Genomic DNA, 25,415 nt, shown 5'->3' on the forward strand with positions numbered 1-25,415 from the left:
CACGTTTCCTACCAACAACGAGAACAAATGACAAACCATCTACCTACTCAGGCTCAGAATTTGCTTGCAGGTTTTGGTCTCGACATTAGTTCAAGAAGCTCATCACTCGGTCTGTCTTTTAGTGCTAGTTCTAGGTAGTCTCGGGTTGTCCTAACTCGATCACTTTTGGATCATTGCTTAGAAATTCATAGGTTTTTGATAGGTTGGTGCCATAGAGCGTCATCATCGGTTTGCTGGTTTCGTACTAAGGATAACTGGATAAGCGTCGTCAGTTCCTAGTTCCTGCTGTATTCGTGGTAAGAGTGTCATTGATCTTATAACTAGGGTTCGTATTCAAAACGTCTTCGGGGAACAGGGCTCGTCTGAAGCGTTGTCAGGAGACTATGGTCTGTGTTCAGGGGCAGTCCCGAAAGAAGTGGGGCTCTAAACAAATGAAAAAATGGGGGCCCTTCTAACATAACTGAAATTTTAAAATTCATGAGCAAGAATTTTTTTTTTAAAACAAAACAGAAAAAAAAACTAATTCTCAAACAAAAAATTAAAAAAAACTGTAAATGTGGGAAGAGAAAAGATTTATTTTATGTAAGTTCCACTAAATTCTGTTGTTCGATTTTATTATTTATACATATAAACATTTTTTTAATGTTTCAAAAAAAAACAAATTTTTTTTTAAATGGGGGCCTTTTAATAATGGGGCCCTAGGCCCATGTTTCAAATGGCTCTCCTCAGGGACGCCCCTGTCTGTGTTTTATGGTGTCGTCGATTCCCTAGCTCTTTATGCGACTGAAGATCAGATTTTAGCATTGAAACTATAAGTTGTCGTTTACCACTTTTTCATCATTTTGAGTCTCAGAGAACTAATGTCCCGACTTTCATTTTCACTATGAATATCTACAATTTAGCACAAAAACAAGTTGTTGATTTAGACGCCAAATATACTCAAATGTTTATATGGTAGTTAAGTGGTGTTTTATTGACCATCATATGGACCTACTTACCATATTATGGGGGTTAGATGACACATTAAAATTATTAGTTTCTACATTAAATTATATACATAAATCTCATTTTATATAAAACGGTTGAACCGGAAAGACCGAAAGGGTATGTGCCATGGCGAAGCTACATGGAGTAAGGGTGTAGCAGTTGTCCAATATAGTATTTTTAAATTCAGTGTAATTCTTATAAAATTTCAGTGATGCCTCTCTTTTTTATTTTATACTTATGTTAGTAGTTTTCATTTCTGCACTGGATCTTTTTGTTTATACTTATGTTAGTAGTTTCATTTCTGCCCTGGATAGTAACAAGGTCTAAATCCACCAATGGCCCATATGCAGCCTTTTGAGTATGTACATCAATGCATGTTTTCATATGGACGGTTTAGTTCGTCAAATCCATTCTTTAGTCTTATGCATATTCTTCGACTAGGTTGGTTCATCGGTACTAGCTCGAATTCCACTCTTCTGATGTGCCTGTGTTGAATATTTGTTGCAGGATGGATGAGATATTAGCAATGGTCGGGGAAGAAATTTGACCCACCTTCTAAAGTTTGAAAGCTATTCCTTAGTGTGCCGTCTGGTTAAGTTTCTGTGACTTTAAAGCTTGACTGCTTCTACAAAGCTCTAAGTGACTTAAGAGACAGAGGAAGAGATTTTTAGAATCTTAGCTTTGTTGAAATTATATTGCTATGTTTTGTTTACTGGAAACCATAGGTTGTAATCTTATGAGATTTCTATTATGAGCAATTTTTCTTTACTAAGTATACAAAAGATTCTGACTTGCAATAATCATGATCACGAATATACTAATGATTAATTCTACATGTCTAGTAGGAAATCTCCGGCTTCTTGACAATAGAGGCCTTCACAGTTCTCAGAATCCTGACCAACTACTAACTCATACCCACCCAAAAAAAATAGAGACATTGGATGCACGAGATAGATACATATGAATGGGGACTATTGGCCAAAAACAGAATAATAAGATGGATTCATCAACAGTTAGAGCGAGAGACATTGTACCCTGTCTGGAATATTCTGAGGCATTGGAGCTATAGTAACATGTCTTTGTGGGTTTAACCTCAGTGAACTCACGGTCCGGTCCGTAGATGAGGATGTTGGGTGGAACTTCGCAAAACGATTGATCACTGCAAACTTCTCTAGATCCTGGACTTCCACGATCAAATCAGCAATTGTTGATCCGTTCTGTAGTCTGCAAAAAAAAAAAAAAAACAGATGTTCATGAGATCAAGCCGCCAAAACGAGTACCCATTAAGAACTAAAATCAATTACTAGAGAGAGAGAGATAGGCATGGTCTTTATCAAAAAAATAAATAAAAAATAGGCATGGTCTTTTACCCTGCAAAGTTAGTATCTAGTTTCTGTGAACTGCTAATGAAATCTTCAGCAGCTTTGGAGATGTACTGGTCACTGATTGTTTCAGTTTTCCTTCTCTCAGACACCCTACACAAGAGTGGATAAGTTTGTGTCAATACATAACCTCAAACTCTCCAGCATTTCAAGGATAACAGTACATATACTTACGGGTTTGATTTGTTCTGGGGCAAAAGGCATTCGTTCCTATCAGTAAAAGTGAAGCTACATGCATCTCCTAGTGCACCTCTTGCAGCAGTATATGCAACAAACTCATAGTTTGAGCTAGCAATCAAAGATATTACCCTAGCAGGAGGCGGGCGAAATAGTTGTTGCATGAGTTGTGTTGAATATATAAGCCTTCTTTTTGATCTCATTGGTAGGCCATCCTCAAGTAAATTCCCAAATTCCACCTGTGAGAACATAAGCCATCAACGTAATCAACAACATTGGATGGACAAAGAGGCAGGCGAGAAAGTATGTAATGAGGAAACTCACCTTTTCAGCAAATTGATTAGTTGCTCTGGCCCAATCAACCTCGGCCTCACTGTAAAGAGTATAGTAGATTAATACGGTAATCTATATGAAAGATTAAAAATCAATATTAGTGCTCATAAGCCACACACCTGAGAGTCTTAAGCCTCTGGGAACCATGCATGACTTCTTTATTCCAAGATAGAAGCTCTGATGTGGCGGTTTTGCGCTTCTTTGGTTTACCAACCTTCAGAAGTGTATCAGTTGCACCATGAGGCAATGACTCAGATGAGGGAATCTCCACTCCTGGTGCGGAGCCTGACATTTGCTGCATATTAAACTGCTTTGGAGATTGAACATTATGTGAGCCATCAGCCGAACTCCCAACATTAGAAGATTTTTGACTTGTTGGTCCTTTTTCAGGGGTAATATGAAGTGAATTTAATGGCTGCAAATAATTCATAGAAAACTGCACATTATCAGGTGAGGGAGCTGATTGAGATGGCGGAGCCAGCTGTAAACTAAACCCCTGAGAAGCAGATGACTGACTATGACGAAATTGACCACCATTTTCCACAGAATGCTCCTCCGGCTGGTCCACCTTGTGAAGAAGCTCAAGCATAGTCTGCCTGCACAGGAAAAAAAAAAAAATCAGAAAGGCAATTGCAAGCAAATAGTGAATAAGAATTATTCAATGACCACAGTAAGAAAATACATCATCCCCAATGAAAATTTGTGAAAACAGTACTCTGCTAGTTAGTTGACAAACTAAACCTTTTCAACCCAAAGGAAAAGTACCTGACGAATTCTTCACTTGATTACACATATCAACGCTTCTGTCGGCTGAAGCAGATGTAGTAGGTGAATTTTCTGATCCTATGCCTTGTAAAACATGTCCCTGCCATAATGAAGCCAAAAAGAATGTTCAGAGGGATTCAGATTTACTAGAACAACGCCAAAAACCAATGGATAAAAACTTACCCTGTCAATTTGCATGTTCATAGGTGGCTGACTAAGAGACTTTGGCTGCCCAAAATAGCCTTGATTTCCTGCAGAAACTTGCTCCAGTGTGGGTGGCAAATGGGCAACTTTTTCTCGATAAGGCTCATCAGTGACACCAGTATTACCCATGGGATGATAGTGAAATTTGCGACTAATCTGACTGCCATCTCTATAATTCACTTGAGGGGTAGCTTTCTCCACAGAGTTATTACCCAAATGCTGTTGGTTTTCCTGGACATCCCTAGAAGCAGTAGTGGCAATGCCAAATCCATAGTTTGCCTTCATTTGTAGATTTTGGGTGAAGTGATTCTTCTGTTCAACAGGAGCAACTAAGTTTGGATTAGAAGCAGCCTTCCAAATACCAAATCTATCTTCAATACCCTCATTCGTTTGAATAGAGCCCGAATCACTCTGGAGTCTCTCACTTAATGCATTTGAAGCCTTGACACCAAGATTCTGGACCCTATTACCAAAGCCTGCGTCATTACTGGATGTTTCTGCTACAGCAGATAGCATAAGAGCACTCCAACCCCCACCTTTCAGAGGGGGGCATGCATCATTAAGGTCAGAACTACTGGACATCAGGTTTCCTGTCAAGCTCATATCAGTGTCGTTTCCAAATGCTTCCCACAAATTGTCATCCGAACCAAACAAAATCTTTTCTTCTGTTGGATCTAAGGCTGTCGACTTCTGTGACCCAGAAACATTTCCAGGCGCTTTTATATATGATTTTTCTGGTGGACCAGAACCCTTCATCTGGTCGAGTTTCTCCTGCGCTGAAACATTTCTCTGGCGTGGATCATCTTGCTGGAAACGTTCAAAATTTGGGCTATCATTTGAACCTGGAGCTGAAGTATTTGAGAACATCGCTCTCTCCTGGTATGTGGATCTAGGTAGCATAAAACTATCAGGCTGATTGGTGAGAGTGGAACCATGCTCCGAAGATAACCTGTTCATCTGAACGGAAGTGAAGGAATTTTGAGGTGCATTTGCCCCACCAAGAGGCATGCTGTACAAGGAAGGTTCAAACTGTAAGTTCGCCTGTCCGTGCACAGCGCCAAGCCCACTGGATGAAACTGCTGAAATGCCGGGGTGCATCCAGTGTGTATTTCCTGACACAAGATCAGGCTGCCAACCATTACTAGACGCATCCTGAAGAGGGATGCCATTTATCAAAAGGTGTGACTGATTATCACTTGAGCGATTTCCATTTACTGCATTTGAATTCAAACAGTTGAGCTGCCTAGCCTCCAGCTGTTTCTTATGAAGCTGTTGTTGAAGTTGATACTCGTGCATTTGCTTAACCATAACTTGCTGCTTTAGTAGTTGCATATCATTGAAAGTCATCTTCTGCCTTGGAAACGGCTGGAGCATGCCAGGCGGCTGGCTGTTTAATTTCTGTTGACCACCAAAGAAATCATAATTAACCGGAGATTCTCCTCCCATCTCAAACCTCATAGGAGTTTTATGAATGTCAGAAGTAAACCCTTTCGCTGATAAGTTATCTCTACTAGATTCTACACCCACTCCCAAAACAGTTGACCCATTCTGCAGTGCCATCCCATGGATGTAACCATTTGTGAGTTGCTGATTATCTTGCAATAGACCTCTGGAGTACTCAGACCTTATAGAAGGTTGCTGCTGCGTATAATTCAAGGCATGGTGTGAATTTGAAGATTGCCATCTCTCTGGAATAAGAAAGAAAGGAAGGTTTTAAATCCCACATCATAAGCTAGATAGAATATAAGTGGACAAAACGCATACCAGGTTGTTGTGTGCTACAATAACTCTTCAGACTGGCAAAACTGGATGGGTCTATACGCCTCTGGTTTCCAACTAAACCGTTACTGAAACTGGACCAGCTTCCATCAACAAGCTGAGACTGATGCTGGTCTTGAGATAGGCCTTCTTGTCCAAAGAAATTGTGGATCCTCTCTCCATATTCGTTCCCAGGCATAGATTTTAGCTCCTCAACTCTGATTCACTACATAACAAAACATAGGAGTACATTTGCTAAATCAGAAGAAAAATAAAATTACAGAATTGCTTTAAAATCTGGTGAATCCACTCGACTCGAGATCAAAATCAAATCGAAGCTCACACTAACCAAGAATTCAACCTCAAAATTCCTACCGATAAACTTCAATTATTGAGTATTGTAAATCAATCTCACTTTCTAAAAATAAAAGTTTAGGGTTTCTAAAAAGGGAAAGAGAAAGATGTGAACTTACACACAAAGGGAAAGCCTTTCTTCCTCCAACATCGATTTTGAAAGAGTACTGCGTTAGGGTTTCCGAGCGAGCGAGAGAGAGAGAGAGAGTGATCGAAACTTTTTCAACGGCGGGAGCAGGAGCAACGACTGCTGAGGTTCGGATTCGGAAGCGAGTTTCAGGCTCGGGTCCAAAGCAGACGTCTCGTTTTACATTAGAAAGTCTCTTGTAGAGACAGAAGGTTATGGAGCTGGTGTAAGTGTGGGGCCCCAGTGACGGACCATTGCAACCAAACCCACCTAAAACGTTGATACCACATGTAAACATCATCTCATAAGATACTTTCTTCAGTCGTTTTTGTTTAGACTTTTTACCGATTTTATCTTATAAGCCACAAGAAATTTTTGGGACAACGTTACATCAATTAAATAACGTTTCATGCTGTTTAACTGATCTAGGAATCTTGAATATAGGACTTCAATGGGGAAGCTCTAGAGAAGTTTATCAAAGAGTCAAGCATTCCACTTGTCACCGTCTTTAACAGTGATCCAAGCAACCGTCCATATGGTGCATCATTCTTCGACAGCTCTGCCACTAAGGTAACTTGTTATGTTTGGTTCTAGCTTTTGCATTGCTCTTAATTTTTAAACTCTTCTATGATCTTTTGGTTTTGATTGGTTGTAGTAATATTTTGAAATTCAGGTAATGATGTTTGTTAACGTCACTGGAGAATCAGCTGAATCTCTAAAATCAAAGTTCCGTAAAGTTGCTATACATCTTACAAAGGACAAGGTCTTTCTTTCCTTGTTGGTGATGCTGAGGGCGGCAAAGGCGCCTTGGAGGTTAACTATTACATTATTTGTCTATATCAATCATTTTCTTATGCTATAATTACACATCACTAAGCATAGTTTGTTCTTTGGTATAACAGTACTTTGGAGTAGAAGATAGCCAAGTTCCCCTTGTCATTATCCAGACTCCTGATAGCAAGAAGTACTTGAAAGCAAACGTTGTGGTTGAGGAGATTGAATCATGGATGAAAGACTTCAAGTTCTTTTCACCCACATTCTCGTGAATTTTTTTATTTAGAAAAGCTACGTAGAATCAATATAACCCGGCCAAGATCATATATTTTGTGGGCCTTGTGCTCATATATAAAAAAATCTATACCAAATTGTTGTTGTGTTATTGTGAATTTAAAAATAAGGACGTTAATCTATGTGTTTTTATCAAATCAGGGCCGTAAAGAAAATTTCAAAAAAAAAAAAGGACCTAATGCAAATTCACTTAGAGCACATGGCACTGAATATAACCAAACTTATTTTTTTAACGCTTAGTAATCAATCAAAAGTGTCCTTACAACTCTGGTCTGGGCCAAATAGGCCAGGAACTAAAACTCAAAGAAAAAGACACCAGTAGGAGGTATTTATAGACTAATCCCATACACATGTGGGTAAGAAATAAATTCAAAAACCCAAAAAGGTTATGAGAATGTGAGAATGAGAGAGTCCGACTCACGAAGCAAGCAGTTTTAAACCTCTCTCACTGTGATGAGAGTCCACCTCTCCCAAGACAGATAACCTCTCCATCACAAAGAACCTATGGCTTCACAATCCAGTAACTTAAAGACTTATTGATCTTCATAAGACTTCTCTGAATACGGCGAGTCGGACAACACATGACCCGACCAATAAACGCCTTGATAGAAACCACCATGAAACAAGTAGCAATGCCTAACCACTCTGAAAAGAATGGATAACAAAATGAAAACGTAGGACAAGCACACCAGCGAAGTACAACAAGTCGCAGAAGCAAATCAATCTTAAGAGTCGACACCAAACTTAGAACCAAGAACTCAAACTAACTACCAACAACAAGGTCTTAACATTGATGGAAGGCAAACGAAGAACCTAAGCCGGCACACATGAAAAGTCCATAATGATTCCGTTGCAAAAGAACTAAGTCGGTAAGATCAGCGACATAGCTCTACCAACACCATCAAAACAATCACATAACAGATCTGAAAGCAGACCGCTGGATCGCCATTGTCACTATCTCAACACCGAAGGCCAAACTTCAAAGACCCAAGATCAACTTGGAAAGAGAAAGATTAACCGCTGCTTTGTAGGAGCTCTCAACATTACAACGCAGAAGATAGCCACAGTTGACAGAGACCACCACAAACTGGATTCTGTAGAGGAACACAAAACTAGATATGGAAACAACCAGAGACCTCTCCCAAAGACTCGAAGTACACTCCCAGATCTGCCCGGACAACCACCATCAACGAGAAAAACTGAACATTGTGAAAACGAAAGGAGTGGCTGGAGCAAAACTAGAGACCAAACCGGAAAAGGAGCCAACACACCTTCCTTGCTCTTGCAGAACATCGGAAACACATGACACATAAGAGAAAGAGGAGGAAGAGCCTCCCCCGGCGGTGGCGGAAGCCAAACCACCGGGGAGGCTGTGGCAGATCTGAGAACGAAGGTCTTGGCGGCTGGCTAGGGTTTTCTCTCAGGAATGAAAAAGCTTCAAATATAACCAAACTTAATGAACATGTTTCCTTTAGGTCGGGAAAGTTTCTGAGTACAAAAAAATATCAACCTATTCCAGCTGAAAACAACGAACCAGTGAAGTTTGCTGTAGCTGGCCTTGACGACATAGTTTTCAAGTCTGGAAAGAACGGTGAGCACATATTAGAACTCTTAATATAATACCATTCGTTACGAATTTATTAGTTATTACAAAACAAAAACTGATAAAAAAGCATCAAAATCTTATATGTCAGTCTTGATTTTGATGTTGCCCAAAACTATCCCCGATCTTGGACGAAGTGGCTTTGGCGTTCCAGAACGACTAAAGTATGATCATAGCAAAACTAGTAAGCTTTCTGTTTCTTTCTTGTTCTCCATGTAAAATCCACTTTGATAATGATGTGTCTTAATGACAAATGTATGTGGTTGGCACAGGACGCTACTTCAAATGATCCCAAGTGAAACCTTTGATGCGAAAGGCATCCGGACCATTTACTTCAGATCAGTGAGTGGAAACGTTCTAGCGTATGATTGTATGAAGGAGACAGGACAAAGGAAGACTTAATAAGCTTCATTGAGAAGAACAAGCCAACAACTTCTAATGTTGAAGAGACTACTACTACTACTACTAGTGTTAAGATTGAGGAACCTAAGAAAACTGATGAACCTAAAAAAAACTGATGCACCGCAAATGACGAGCCGTAACAGTCTTTTTTTTTGGAATTTGAGTAAAAGTTTTATTTAATAAAATAAAGATTAAACTTTCTCCGTTTCAAAATGTATGATGTTTTAGATATATGCACAATTAGTAAAAAAATAATATTTTTGTCTACAAATATCATTAAAATATAAATTAAAATATGTTCAACAGATTATAAAATAAAAAACAAAATATTATTGGATACACAGTTTTTAATAAAATAAAATAATTACCTAGAAAAATGAAAACATCTAACATATTGAAATATCAAACTCTCTAAAACATAATAGAGGGAGTAGTTATTTATGCTTTGTCTTTTTCTGAGTGTCATTGGAACTAACCAGCAAAAGTTTGATTTATAAAGCCTATCAATCATTTAGAGGCAAAAGTTTTGTCGATAGGGGTAAAGTAAATATATGAGAGATGGAATTTATCAGTTTACTATTAGCAAAAGAATGATAATATAAGAGGTGTAAGATATCAAACAAAGTCTCACATTGGAAGTTAGATGAATGAATGTCTAATATATAAAGAGATGTCCAATTCTAATTAGTACAAAGTCTTTTGGAAAGGAAACCAAAAATAAATTAATGCGGACTTGCCTAAGGTCCAAAGTGGATAATATCTAACTAATCAAACAATATAGAGTTGGACATTGATTTAATAAATCTCAACACTGGTATCAAAACCAGGTTGACGAAGATCTGCAAGTAGACAAAAATACCCTTCCAATAGGAAGTGGACCCTTCAAATCAAAAGAGGAGGTATGTGGCAGAAACAAGTCCGAATTATGGAACCTGTAAAGTTGTGGGGAATTAACATTCTCAAAGGAACGATATGTTGTGGAGACGTATTCTCAAATGAAGAAAAAGTATACGAGATGAGTGGGTCCTTAGTTTGAAGGAGAGAATGTGAAATATCAAACAAAAGTCTTACAATAGAAGTTAGACGAAGTAATGTCTAATATATAAAGATATGTCTAACTCTAATTAGTACGACGTTTTTTAAAAATGAAACCAAAAATAAATCCATGCAAACTTAATTAAAGATCAAAGTGGACAATATCATATTAATCAAACAATATAGAGTTAGACATGAATTTAATAAATCCCAACAAAATAGAATATTCGGCGGCACAATGAATCCTACTATATAAAAGAGACTAAATCCCTCCTTTCTAAGCCTTGCCACATAGACAAAATATTGTGAACCAACCAAAATGCCATGTCATTCGGACTAGGCTTGAGTTAAAAAAAAATAAACTATTTTCGGAGCCCATTTGACATATCTCGAAGCCCATTCCCAAGCCACTCTCTCATAAGCATAATATCGTGTTCTAAACATTCCGTGTTAAATTTTTTAAAACACTCATATCTTAGAAATAGTTTAGAAAATATCTTTATATAAATATTTTTTTCTTGAATAATATTTAATTATAATTTTTGTATTTTTTTAACTTTTATAATAAAAATATTGTTTTCAGATAGCAACAAAATATATATAAGAATTATCTTATTTTAAAATTTTTTGATAATTTTATTATATTATTTTAGAATGAATTATTTAATATTAATATAACATATAAATTTTATATGATTAAAATAAAATTCGTTTTTAATTATATATAAAATTCATTAAGGGTATTGTTTTAATTAACACATTAGCGAATCAGTTAGAAATTAATAATAAATCAATAACCTATCTAAAAGTCTAAAACCTAATAAAATATGACAAATAAGAAAAATTAACTAAATTTAATATAAAATAGAAATTTAATATTACTAAAATAAAATTCATTTTTAATATATATATAATATTAATTAAGAGTATTTTTTAAATTAATAAATTAGTGACTTAGCTAAAAATAAATCATAAATCAATGATTTAGCTAAAACCTAATAAAAACATGACAAATAAGCAAATTTACCAAAATTATGGATAATATAAAATATGAATGATTCTTTAATACAAAATTAAAATAAGAGTTTTGCTAAATCAAACATAAGTTTGCCGTATCGGTGTTACAAAAAAAAATCATTAATAGTGTCGTAGGAATTATGTATTTCCCATTAGCGAATAAAATTGAAGCAGAGATTATGGAGATTGATATGGGAGTTGAGGTAACAGACACAACTGTTCCCCCGCAAAGAAAAGCTTCTGCTAGACATCCTGGATAAATGAAAGAGACATATCTGGACTTAGCTTTCTGTTAATGGATGGTGAGTTTCCAATGCTGTTTGGAGCAAGGGCCGAATATACACGCACCAAATCACCACTGCAAGCGGAAGCTGAAGGTTTGCTATGGGCAATGCAAGTGATATTGAAGTTTGGACACAGAGATATGGTCTTTCAATCGACTGTGAACAACTGGTTATACTCATTCAAAAGAAGGAAGATTGGTCTGCGTTGGATTCAGAGCTCGACGAAATACAGGCTGTATCCAAAGAATTTTCTGAACTTTCTATTGCTTATATTCCTAGATCTTTAAAATTCCGTACGAATAGCCTAGCAAAAGGTGTCCGATCACGCACATCTCGATTAGCTTTTGTAAACCCTTTTACACCAAGTTGGCTAGCCCCACAAGCTAGCATGAGGGTGCCAAAAAAGAGAATAAAGTTGAAAGTAAAACTAAATATTTCAATGAACAAATTTATTAGAAGTCCATATTTATGTGGATGTCTATATGGGACAAACAATTTTTTTTAGACAATTATAGAATATAGTCACGAAAATCAATCTTAAAATATATAATTAAAAAAAACATTTAAACAAACCATCAAAATTTTCAGTATTACACCAAATAAGAATATAAAGACCAACTATATTCTCTTCATGTATAATGTGTTGTGGTAAGATTCAAAAAAAATTAACTTACTTTATAGTAAGGGAAAATTAGATTTTTAATTCCAAATTTACAGTAAAAACATAACATTTTATAAAACTAAACAATTGACATAATAGTACAAAAATATGAAAAAAATCAAAATACTATCCGCGCGTAGCGCGGACAAGGACCTAGTAGTAATAATAATAATTGTAATACAGTATTATCCAAAGCTTTCACTATATACAAGACCACTGACCACGAGAACGATATTATATTTGGCATTATCACAGATTTAAAAGAAAATAGTGGAAGACAAGTAAACATATGGAAAACGTTTTATAAACTATTTGTTTTACTTTTTTCTTCATCTCAGTTGCAACTTTAAACCCACATCACATAATTAATGATTAATGTCAACAGCCAGGGCCGGACAATATCCAGATCCGAAAAATCGAACCTAATCCGATTCCAAAGCGTCCGGATCCGAAGAGCCAAATCCGATCCCCAACATCTCTCTCACTCTCTCTCTCTCTCTCTCTCTCTCTCTCTCTCTCTCTCTCTCTCTCTCTCTCTCTCTCTCTCTCTCTCTCTCTCTCTCTCTCTCTAGAGATATTCTCGGATTTACGATGTCTACTGACCTCTTTTATCAATATATGTGACGTTCACGGAATTTATGTAAAAATGATAAAATATGACATTTTACTCTTGTAATTATTGATATCCGGTGATAATAATATGAAGTCAGTTTAACAGTACACGTTAATAAAAAGTTAAAATAGATATTACATTAACTTCCTTAATTTGTGTGCACGGTTGTAAAACGACAAATAAATCCGAATGAAGGGAGTATGTTTTAAATTTTTAGTTCGAAATGATTTAGAATTAGAATTTAACTTTGTGCAAAACTAAAGCTATATGATAGTTTCGAGGAATAAATATGTCGTCACCTTGTTAACACTAAATAAAGTTTACACCAATTCTTCGTAAACTCAGGTAAGTATGAGCTTGACTGGTTTCCCTGCTGCCACCCGCAAACGCAGCTTTTGCGGTTGGTAGCGGTTGACAGCGTTTCGAAACAATCATACAAACCGCTACAAATCACTTCAAACCGCTCTGAACCTCTTAAAATCAAAAGCTGGTTCCAGCTAGCGTTTGCGGTTGCGGGCGGTTGCGGAAGGATAATTTTTTTTCTTTTTTTTAAAAACCATATAAATACAAAAATAAAAATATTCAATAAATTTTTTAAAATGAAATTATAAAAATACTAAAATATATCTATTATATTTTAATTAATATTATAAAATTTTAAAATAAAAATATTTTCTATAATTTTAAAAATTTAAAACTATAACTTTGAAAATATAATTTACATATTTATTATAATATTATGATTTTTGATATTTTTATAATTATATAAAATGTAAATATTGTTAATTTATTATTTAACCGCTGCTGTATTTGGTAGTTAACCAGTCATAAGTATCCCGCAAATGCACCAATTTCTAATCGCAGAACCAGTCGTACAAATCTTTTAAAACCGCTAGAAACCGCAACTACCCGCAACCGCAAATGTCCGCAGTCGCAACCGCAACCGCTGCGTTTGAACCAGTTAGACCCTATGTGATTTAATCAATCTAGTTCTTTTATAGCTTAAAGTGGTCGCGTGATTCACATGTTTATAGCTTAATGAGAATTTCTCTTTTGATGGCTAAACCTTCATGTTTTTTATGAGATTGGTTGTTTGTTGAAAAGTTGTAATATTTATTTATTGTTAACCTTTCAATCATTTATGATATTTGGTCTTTTTTTTACACGTTAGTTTTAAAATTTATTCAATTTTAAGATTTTTATTTCTTCTTGAATAAATTTGAGGTGTAAAAAAGTTATGGAACTACCTAATATCCCTTCTTCCTCTTGGTGATCAGGGCCGGCTTAATGGGCATGGCAAACAGTGCACCCGCCCAGACCCACCTGCAATTTTAATATATTTGTTAACATAAAGGATCCAAATTTTTTTTTTCTAAAACAAGATGTTTCAAAACTTTTTTTGTTGTATTTATTATGTTGAATTTTGACAAATATTCAAAAACATGGCTATCTAAGTTTTTAAATTTTAAAAACACTAACAAAACTTATAACTTTAATTATTTTTTAAAAAAATTATATATATTTTTTAATAATAACTTAACAATATTATTAAAATTAATTAATTATACGATCAAAAAAATTTGCCCAAAGCCTGCTCATCTTGTTGAGCCGGCCCTGTTGGTGATGGTCCACACTCCACTCCATGGTTCCTACTTCCTACCATTGCATTAAATCTTTGTTTTTGTGAAACTTATTAACATCAAATCTTGACGTTATTTTTTAGGGCATCTCCAATCTTATTCTATTTTTTACTCTAAATATCATTTTAGAGTAAAATATGCTTCAGCCCCACTATATTAATTTTGTAATTAGTAATATAATATTGTTATAAATTAGTGTTAACTGAAATTTATTATAAAACAAGAAAAAAAATTATATACTATTTTTTATATATATTAAATTATTATATTATGTATTATATAAAAATAGAAGTGCTATATGAATTAAATATGAAAATATTATACTAAATAGGTAAACTAACAAATTTATTCATTTAAAAAAATTATAAATCATCATTAAAACGGGTTAAAACTCTTAAACTATATAATATTTTTATACAAAATAAATTTATTAACATAGGTTAAACTTTTATATCTATAACTATATATTATCTTTTTATTTATTTTGAAACTCTCAAGAATATATTGTTTAAAATGTTTATATTCAAAAATATAAAAGTATATAATAATCTTTTAGATCATATACTATTTAAAAAATATGTTATTAGAAAACTATGAAAGTTTAGTAATTCATTTAAAATATTAACTATGATACTACCCACATTAAAACGGGGAATATGTTTTTAAATTTTCAAAATCGATAAAAGGTAATTGTAAATGTTAGGTTGTATGTTGATAATGTGGGTTTCGGCTCCACATTTATTTTTAAGAATACCTGTTATGTTAATAGTTTTAGTTTAATATAATACTTTGTTTTTACTGTGACACATTATGCTCACTAAACAATTTGTCATGAAACCAACATATTTTAACTATTTTATTCCTCTTGAAAAAACGTGTTTGGATATCTATTGGAAAATAAAATGTAAACCATATACATATAGGTTTTGATAGCTAAAACAATAATATTGTTTTTGACAGTTTTGAATTTCAAAGAGTAGATTTGGGAGAATATATTTCAGAATATCATGTTTTATTTAATAGATTATATTTTTGACTGATTAAGGTAAAATAACAAATACGATATATTAATAAGTTTTAGTCCAACATAAACTCTTACAAAGTAGATAAAAATAGGACTTTAAATTAATATAACAGATGACAAATAAAATTTTAATTATATTATTTTAATTATAACAAAATATGTTGAGAAAAACTTAGCAAATATTAGAAAAAAATCAAATATTTTTTTTATAAAATAATGTATTAATGTAGTAACAAAAACAAATTCAAAATTCATGTAATCTTCCAAACTCAAAAATAGTAGTGTAATTTTTCAAAGTTTTCTTGACAGAATATAAAATTTTGAAAATAAATATTCAAAATCAAAATAATAATATTTCAAATTTTATAAAATATAAAATCATAGATGATAAATAATAACTTTTTGAAATGCACCACGAAAAAAATTATATATGTTGTACAAATTAAAGAAATCGAATATTTTGACATCTTAATTAAAAAAGAAAAAGAAAACTTAATATTATAACATCCAAAAAATATCATGTATCAATAAAATTTTCTAAAATAATAGGATAGTTGCTACTATGTATAAAATTTACTAAAATAATTGGGCTATATTATTTAAACAAAAAATATTTTTACTTATAAATCCGGTAAAATACTAAAATAATATATGTTAAAATATATTTTTTTAAACACAACATGTAAATATCAATTATCTTAAACATAAGTATTTTCTATTATAAAAATAAATAAATTTTAAAAATGTATTATAGAAAAATGTATAAATTAAAGAAAAAACACATTTTGAAGGAGGTTGTCTATTTTTTTTTCATATTATTATTTTATTGTACCTAACTCAAAAATATATTAGTAAATAATAAAAATTAATAAAACCGTTCACATGGATCAACATCTCCCAGCGTGGTTTACACGGTCAATATGAGTCTGTAATGTTGTTGACAAAAAAATAGTAATAAAGCCGAATAAAAAATATAAATAATAATATTATAAAGTTACACAATATATAATACTAAAATAGAAATTATATATTTTAATACATTGTAATGATATCAAATACATTTATAAAATGAAAAAATATATGTACAAACGTGCGGGTTAAAATCTAGTTCTTCTTAAAATAAGCAGTGGCGTATAATATAAAGTACTTTCTTTACTAAGTTCTTCAATTTTGACGAAAATATGCATAATCTTGGGTAATTAGTCACCAAATCAAATGTCAGTAAACTTACTTGAGGTTTCTCCCTATAAAATGGCACCAACTGTGAGTGTTGAAACCACACTTCTCCAACCAACGCTACCTTTGTAATCTATCTTTCAGCAAATAATGTCAAACCATCTTCAAGTGCCCTGCCCTAAACCGGTTTCAACCAAAGAAGACCAGGAAGTCGACGAGAAAATGATTAGCTTGCACGCTGAGAGCATCCTGAACACTATTGCTTTCCCCATGGTCCTCAAAGCTGCCTTGGAGCTCGGCGTCATCGACACCCTCGCTGCTGCAGGCAACGGTACATGGAAATCACCGCCTGAGATAACGGCTAATCTCCCAATCAAACCCAAGAACCCGGAGGCGCCTAATTTGCTAGACCGGATGCTGCGATTACTCGTAAGCCACTCGATCTTGAAATGCCGTGTCATTGAAACCGGTGGAACCGGAAACACCGAGAGGGTATATGCAGCCGAACCGGTTTGCAAATTTTTCTTGAAAGATAGTGATGGTTCTGGTTCTCTTGCGTCTCTGTTCTTGTTGTTCCATACCCAAGTCCATTTCAATACTTGGTACGTACTATAAATAAGTCATATCCATTAGTTGACTGTTAAAAGTATACTACATAAAGATATATGATTGAAGTTTTTCTATATCATAGGGACAATCTTAAAGATGTAATACTAGATGGAAAGGATGCATTCATCTCAGCACAAGGCATGCCACTTTTTGAATACATTAGTTCGGACCAACAATTCTCTGAGGTGTTTCACCGGGCCATGTCAGAATCTGCCACAATGGTGATGAAGAAGGTTCTAGAGGTTTACAGAGGATTTGAAGATGTTAACACTTTGGTTGATGTAGGAGGAGCAACTGGCACCATATTAGGTTTAATCACTTCCAAGCATCCTCATATCAAGGGTATTAATTTTGACTTAGCCCAAGTTTTAACCAATGCTCCATCTTATCCAGGTACAAAAAACTACTTATAGTAAATTTGATTATAAGTTTTATATTGAAGTGTTAATTTTAGTAACTACCTATTATAACTTATATTTTAATTGATTTTACTAATTGTACGTAGGAGTTGAGCATGTCTCCGGAGACATGTTTGTAGAGGTTCCAAAGGGAGATGCCGTCTTTATGAAAGTAACTTTATTATTTATATATATATATTAATTTATTTAATTTGTGGGTAATTAAGACCATATTTTTCAAATAAAATGGTTTAATTATTGGCAGTGGATACTACATGATTGGACGGACGAACATTGTATAAAGCTTCTGAAAAATTGTTGGATGAGTCTTCCAGAAAAAGGAAAAGTGATCCTTGTAGAGATGATTACACCAGTAGAACCAAAGCGTGACGACTTTTTCTCAAACATCGTGTTTGCCATGGACTTGTTGATGTTAACACAATGCTCAAATGGTAAAGAAAGATCTCTTTCTCAGTTTCAGAATTTAGCATTTGCTTCAGGGTTTCTACGATGTGAAGTTATTTGTCATTCCTATTCCTATTCTGTAATTGAATTCCATAAGTAGATTTGGAATTTAGGAAAATAAAAGCATATGGAGCTTTTCAGTTCTTGATGGTTTTCTATTGCATGGAATATAGTTTCATGGTACTGGCTGCTTGTATTTTTCCTTTCAACATTGTGTGGTGTGTAATATTAACGAACTGTGATTGTGATAAGTGTTAAAGCGTGTTGTGCTTATGCTAAAACTATTTTTAACCTAAATCATGATGGCAAACCATCTACATGAACCCTTTAGCCGCTTCCCGTAAACCTAAACCATGATGTCAATGGCGCGAGATCGCGAGACGATGATATGATCTACGTACTTAACTTCTACAAAAATATAAACAACGATCAATTACTAGTTGGTGGTTCCTTAAAGCTTAAAATCCCAGTGTATAAAAAAAAACGATATCCTGATTCACGTGGTTTATGGATTCGACGGTTCTTGTTAATACACCTAAGAGTTCTTAGTTTACAAAAAAAAGAAAAATTACAATGATCGTCTAAAATCTAAAAAAGGAAATAAAGCATTTCATGGGGTCAGGGTTTCGTTATCATTTAGTGGGCTCTAGTGTGTGTTGATTATGTTTGTGTGTTGTAAATTGTAATAAAATAAGAGAGGATGACTAATCATCCGGTTCCATTCTGTTATGAACCTTCTCGCCTTCTGGTTGGGAATCGACTTTGGATGAATTATATAATGTCACATTTACGTAGTGAACAAAAAAAAAGTAACATTAAGCGTATAGCATTGAGTTGTTAACTATTTTTAACGTTTTCATATAATATTACAAGTTTTATTTTAACACCATATAAAAGTATCATATTATATGTACTTATGCAAATTAAAAATATAAATATATACAAAGAAAAACGAGAAAAACCATTTTAAACACTAAGAGTGACAGTTTTTAGCAGTTAAAACACTGAAGTTTTTTGGCTAGCGCTTTAAATATTTTTTTTTTTTTTTGACAGCAAAGCGCTTTAAATATTTAAAGTGACATTTTTATTATAACAAACTTCAAACAATGTTACTGTCCAGTTTACAGATTAAAATGATGAGGTGTCGATTTTTTTAAAAATATTTAATAAAAAATAAAAAAAATTCGAATAATTTTTTTTTAAAAAAAAATTGTAAACAAAACTAAAACAAAATTCAAAAAAATCTAAAATTTCAAAAAAATATAAAAAATAAAATTTCAAACTTCAAAATAAAAATTAAATATTAAAAATCTAAAAATTCAAAAATAAGATCTAAAATTTAAATGCAAACTTAAAATACTAGAATTAAATTTAAAAATTCTAAACTCAAAAATAAGTTCAAAAATATTTTATTTATTTATTTATTTGTATTTATATATCTAGGGTATAAGAGTCTTTTGCATTTTTAATGAAATATTTTGGTTATTTTCCTTCTTAGAATTTTATTTTGGGACATAAACTCAAAATAATCCAATTCAGAGAATTATTAGTCCCGCGTGTGGCCACCATCAATTAACATGTGGTGAAATCGGTGGCCTCTCGGGATGCTCTTTGTGGAGGTGTACTTAGGTGCTATATCCGAGTTATAAAAAAAGGTTTTTGATGGTAGCAAGTTTGATTTTTTTTGTTTAAATATTTACAATTTTTTTAAGTTTGATTTTTTTTTAATTTTATATCTTATTTTTCGATTTTTCTAATTTTAAAAATTTTTATTTTAGTTTTAAATTTGACATTTTAATTTTAGATCTTACTTTTCAATTTTATAATTTAAAAAAAAAATTATTTTAGTTTTTAAGTTTGACATTTTAATTTTAGATCTTATTTTTTTTATTTTTTATAATTTTTAAATTTGACATTTTAATTTTAGATCTTATATTCAATTTTTTATATTTTTAATATTTTATTTTATTTTTAAGTTTGAAATTTTAATTTTATATTTTTGAAATTTAGATTTTTTGAATTTGGTTTTAACTTTTTTTACAATTTTTTCTAATTTTATTCGAATTTTTATGTATTTTTTATTAAATTTTTTTTTTAAAAAAAAAGGAAGCTGACACCTCATAATTTTAACCTGTAAAATGAACAATACCGGTCGCCTATGAATAGGAAAACTTTGTTTGAGGTTTGTTATGATAAAAATGTCAATTTGAAAATTTAAAATGCTAACCAAAAAACTTCAATGTTTAAATTGCTAGAAAGCGACACTTACTTTCAGTGTTTAAAATGCGATTTTCTCAAAGAAAAACTATGACAATCAGAGACAACGACAACACAAATTAAGCGTAAGCATACATATATACGAATATATGATCATCGTGCTTAAAGTAAACTTATATGACAACGCATCCTCGCGGGTGTTAGTTTTTTTTTATAAATGAATATTTATTTGTATAAGAGATAATATATATTTTAAAATTTATCCATTTAAATTTTTTTAATATGACATTTCTAAACACAATAATTTTATAGTTTATATTGAGTAGTTTTATTTTATCATGTAAACCCTTAATTATATCATCCATTTATTTAGAATATGACTTGTAAAGTCACACAAATGTATTTTTATTTTTTATGGATCAAAATTTTATGATAATATATAATCAAATTGTTGCATAAACTGTTTTTATGGATCAAAATTTTGTGATTATGTATAATAAAATTGTTGTATACTATTTATTATGTACATGTGGAATTAGTAAATTAATTACCATATAATGTATGTAATTAAGAAATGTATATTGGAATTAATTATTATCAAACACACATATGTATAATAAAATAGAAAAAGACAAAGAATACTAAAAGTTAAGTTTATTAATTATTGTTGCCATAATTTTTAGTTAGAATTTGATATTGGAAATGTATTAATTAAAGAGAAAAAGATAAAAAATCATAAAATGTAGGTTAATTAATAACTTAATAGCATGTCATTGTAAATAAGTTGAAAAACTAAAGATTTTTTGTTTTTGTATTTCTCTTTTAATAATATAGATATAAACACCTACCTTTCATAATCAGTTCTTCAATCCAGATAATAAGGCTTTGTACGTACCAAGACTATTATGTGAACTCCACATAATTTTTAATCTTTAGAAAAAAGTATAACTTGACACATATCATAGGTTCTTAAGAGTATCTTAAGAGTTTTTTTTTTTTTGACAACAAAACATTTACAGACTCATATTGACTCTGTAAACCAGATCGGTAACTCCGCATCCATATGAACGACGAAAGACGGTTGTTTCCTAGCACTACGTGCCAAGCTATCCGCCCGTAGGTTCTCCGTTTGGGGTATATAGATGATATCTGAGTTGTGTAAACTTCTTCGTAAAAGCTTAATATCTTCCAGGTATCTTTCAAATGCTGGTCATTCTTCTGGTTCCGGAACCATCTTCACCAATTAAAAACAATCTGTTGCAAACGTAACCTGAAACTGTCGTAAGTTCTTCATACATTCCATTGCCCAAATCAATGCCTCCACCTCCGAGTGAAGAGATGATAGACACGCCCTTACATTCCTTGCACCTAATAAACCATCAAACCTCGGTAAGGTATTATACCATCCTTGTCCCGAAAATAAATCATTTTCTTTCCATGAACCATCTATAAAACACCAACGTCCTGTAGTTTCTAATGTGCGTCTGGTCAGTACTTGGCTCTCCCTTTTCTGATCAGTGACTATATGTGCTTCAGTCCAAAGTGTCGATTCCAGTTCTGCTAATCGAAGTGTTTCTCTTAGATCAATATCCAAATTACTAAACACCTTATTGTTTCGACCTTTCCATATATACCATAATATCCACGTAAATTGGTGATCGTCCATCTTTGGAGTAATTCTCCAAAAGAGATGATCCATGTTACCAAAAAACGAACAAGTAGGAAAAAGGCTCGGATTTGATGGTATCTTAGATAATGCCCATACTTGACGTGTTGGAGGGCATTCAAAAAATACATGATTTATTGATTCCTCCGGGTCCCCACATCGAGTACATCGAATATCTCCTTGTATTCCTCTCCCATGAAGATTCTTCATTACCGCTATACAGCCTGAAAGGAGTTGCCATAAGAAATGTCTTAACTTCGGCGGGCACCGCACTTCCCAACAGAAAGCTTTTAACGTATCCACTGTAGGTCCATAAAATTCTGATGGTTTGTCCTTATCAGGATAGACCCGTTCCACTTGATATCCTGATTTGACAGAATATTTTCCATTATTAGTGAAATGCTATCCATTCCTATCGTCCATCTGATTTCTACTTAAGGGAATACTTTCAATAATTTGTGCATCACGAGGATCCACCAAAATCCTAATTGCCTCAATATTCCAAGTTCGGGATTCTAAATTAATGAGGGAATCCACAGTGAGATCCGGGTAACTATTTTGAAGATTTTTGTTTGCTGGTCTCGGGCGAGTGGATGAGATCCAAGGATCATTCCATACCAAAATAGATGAACATATTCCCACCCTTTTAATTAGTCCTTTACAAACTAGAGATCTAGCAGAAGTGAGTATCTTAATAGTTTTCTGAGAAATTTTTGTTGTCTCCTTTCTAATTTCTATAATTCTTATTCTTAATTGCTTAGTTATCCACTAAGTATTTTCTGATGGAGGTGCTTTTAAGTCGAAACCAGTCAATCTTATGTCAAATCAATTTACATATTAATCCAAATAACAGGTAACATTGGACTCACTGTGGACATGTTCATTTCATCTTATCAAAATGTTCGTGTGGTGGAGAAAGGACACACTTTCCCAATTTTGAAGCTTTAGCTTCGTGATCCTCCGTCTCACCGCTGTTTTCCCCTCGTTCCACACTATCTACGGTGGCTCAGTCACCGTCATCGTCGCTGCCGTGTTCATCAATATGTAAATATATGTAAAATTGAAGGAAAGTTTCTTTTATGATCCTTTCTTCCGTAGATCACTAGTAGTTGTAGGAGATGGATTACATCCCTCCATAAGGCCCATCAAATAACGGGCTAGGCCCGGCAAGTTCGGCTGAGTTTAGTCGGCTTAGCGGCTAAAGACGTCGGCTTGACTCTAGAGTACTTTAAGCTGATCGGCTAAGCTGATCAATTATACTCGGTTTAGAGGGAACAGTACCAAGGCCCGCATACTCGGCCTTTGGCGACAAGGCCCAAAGGACAGTACGATTAGGGCATCATGGACAAGGGGACTATAAGAAGGAAGGAAGAGGCAATGAAGAGAGGACTTTTGGACAACTCACACACTAAGCGGCTAGATTTAGGGTTTCCTAATCATCTCTTTGATCTTGTCGTTTAAACCTCTGACCTTGTCTCCTTACCTTTCATCAGTCTTGTAACCCATTGTCTTGATTCTAATAAAAACGTCTTTAGTTATCCCATTTCCTAAGTTCATCATTCTAATCAACCGAATCCTGTACAAACAATTGGCGCCCACCGTGGGGCTGACTAAAGCAACGTTCTAGATCTACATGGCTCAAGACGACGCCACCTTCGGCGCTCCAGGCGAGGAACCGACGCCTACGCCTGCGGCCGCGCCGCCTATCACCTCAGATTTCATGAGCTCCGTCATGGCTCGACTCGCCCGCCAAGACGAAGTCCAAAAGACAACCAACGACCAACTCGCTGCGTTGGTCGCGGCGCTCACAGCTCCTGAGGGACAAACGAGCCGTCCCCAGCAGATACGCCGCCGCCTCTTCAACACAAACCCTACGGCAACCGGAGTCGACCATATCTCTGACGACTCGGAGCCTAACGAAGCCCTTCTCGCAGACGCTCTCCCAGCAGGTTCAGATCTCACGACAATACGCGAGCTCGCCGAGCTCAAACTCAGCCTTCAACAAATGGGAGAGAAGATCCACCAAGTAACCAGCACAGCTCCGCAAATAGAGAGTGTACTCGCCGCAACCTCGCGTACTCCTTTTACTCGCGCGCTAACTAGCGTCCAACTCGGAAAGATAGAAAAGCTGCGCCTACCCGAGTATAAGCCCGGCGGAGACCCGGTGGAACATATGACCGCTTTTAACATCGCGATGGCGCGAGCTCGACTCCCTGACGACGAAAGGGACGCAGGTTACTGCCAGCTGTTCGTCGAGACTCTTCACGAGCAAGCCCTGACTTGGTTCTCCCAGTTGGAGGAGAACTCGATCGGATGTTTCCGCGACTTATCAGCAGGTTTTCTCAAGACATACATCATGTTCACAAAGCGCAGCGCCACTGCATCCAGCCTATGGAACCTCAATCAGAAGAAGGACCAGAGCCTGCGCGAGTACATGGAAAAATTCAAAGCTGTGGTGTCAAAGATTGAAATCCCAGACGGGATCGCTATCGACGCCTTGCGCAATACCTTATGGGTCCACTCTAAGTTCCGAGAAGACCTGTACCAGAACCCGACTAAGTCGCTCCAAGACGCTATCGCACGCTCTGATAACTTCATTCGGATGGAAGAAGACACCAATGCAATTCTCAGCAAGATGAGCGCGCCCAAGGCTCCAGCGGCTAAGAACGCAAATACGCGACAAGAGCCGCGCCAGCACGCTCCAAACGACAAAAACGGTCGCAAAGACGGATACATGTATGTCGTCAACGAGAATAACGTACCGATCTCTACTCTCGTGGTTCGCGGAGAAGGGTGGAACAAGTGGGCAAGAGAACTCGAATCACCCGATAAACAAGTAGACACTGTTTGCGCCACCCAACCTACGGCGGGAACCGGATCAGCAGCGGGGCCTTCCAGGACTGTTGATCTCACCAAGCATTGCAAATATCACGACGTCAAGGGACACGATACAACGGAATGCAAATCTCTCTACGCACATTATCTCTCATCCCTTGCGAGCGGCGAGTTTAAGTTCGAGCCTTTGAAAGCTAAACCAAAGAGCGGTAAGAGCTGGAGCAAGAATAAGGAAAGAAGAGCCCAACGCAAAGCCACCGGCAAAGGTCGACAAAACGATGCTCCGCGACGAGACGACGAGGAAGAAACCCCGAAGGATAACGGCGAGGGAGACTCCTCAGCCGACGAAGAGCACTCGGCTAATCGCAGACGCATCGAGGTCATACTCTCTCAGCAATCCTTGTCGTCCGATGAAGAGAACGACGATGCTCCTGAACCCGCAGATCTCAGAGACGTCCTTAAACGGAAATTCGAATCAGAAAACGAAGGCGCTTCCAAGCACAGAGATCTCCGGACGATGCTGGATGCACGGAAGTCTCGACGCATCTCGGCAAGCGACGCTGACAACAACGAAGGGCCGACTAGTGATCTCCGAGATAAACTCAATGCCGGCGC

The 25,415-nt window shown here is 34.9% G+C and overlaps 2 protein-coding genes across 4 annotated transcripts; one reads left to right on the forward strand and one right to left on the reverse strand.

Annotated features, from left to right (window-relative positions):
- Positions 1–1,709: 1,709 nt before the first annotated feature.
- On the reverse strand, positions 1,710–6,252 carry LOC106447149. Of its 3 annotated transcripts, none has more exons than XM_048753835.1 (10): positions 6,080–6,252; positions 5,613–5,832; positions 3,828–5,536; positions 3,645–3,744; positions 3,396–3,475; positions 2,999–3,294; positions 2,871–2,919; positions 2,544–2,785; positions 2,358–2,462; positions 1,710–2,211 (listed from the first exon to the last, which is right to left on the reverse strand). In XM_048753835.1, the coding sequence occupies exons 2-10, from the start codon at positions 5,803–5,805 to the stop codon at positions 2,001–2,003; spliced, it is 2,985 nt and encodes a 994-aa protein (XP_048609792.1). In that variant the 5' UTR covers positions 5,806–5,832; positions 6,080–6,252; the 3' UTR covers positions 1,710–2,000. The 3 variants fall into 3 exon arrangements, with proteins under 3 accessions (XP_048609792.1, XP_048609788.1, XP_048609793.1); XM_048753831.1 differs by having other exon boundaries at positions 2,999–3,315; XM_048753836.1 differs by lacking the exons at positions 5,613–5,832; positions 6,080–6,252 and having other exon boundaries at positions 2,999–3,315; positions 3,828–5,246; positions 5,335–5,487.
- A 10,328-nt stretch (positions 6,253–16,580) lies between these two features.
- Positions 16,581–18,265, forward strand: LOC125587821 (indole glucosinolate O-methyltransferase 4-like). The gene is made up of 4 exons (XM_048759050.1): positions 16,581–17,212; positions 17,302–17,612; positions 17,725–17,789; positions 17,883–18,265. Exons 1-4 carry the CDS (start codon positions 16,761–16,763, stop codon positions 18,180–18,182), a joined length of 1,128 nt encoding a protein of 375 aa, XP_048615007.1. The 5' UTR covers positions 16,581–16,760; the 3' UTR covers positions 18,183–18,265.
- Positions 18,266–25,415: the final 7,150 nt, after the last annotated feature.

This window comes from Brassica napus, chromosome A2, assembly GCF_020379485.1.
Source record: "Brassica napus cultivar Da-Ae chromosome A2, Da-Ae, whole genome shotgun sequence".
NCBI lineage: Eukaryota > Viridiplantae > Streptophyta > Magnoliopsida > Brassicales > Brassicaceae > Brassica > Brassica napus.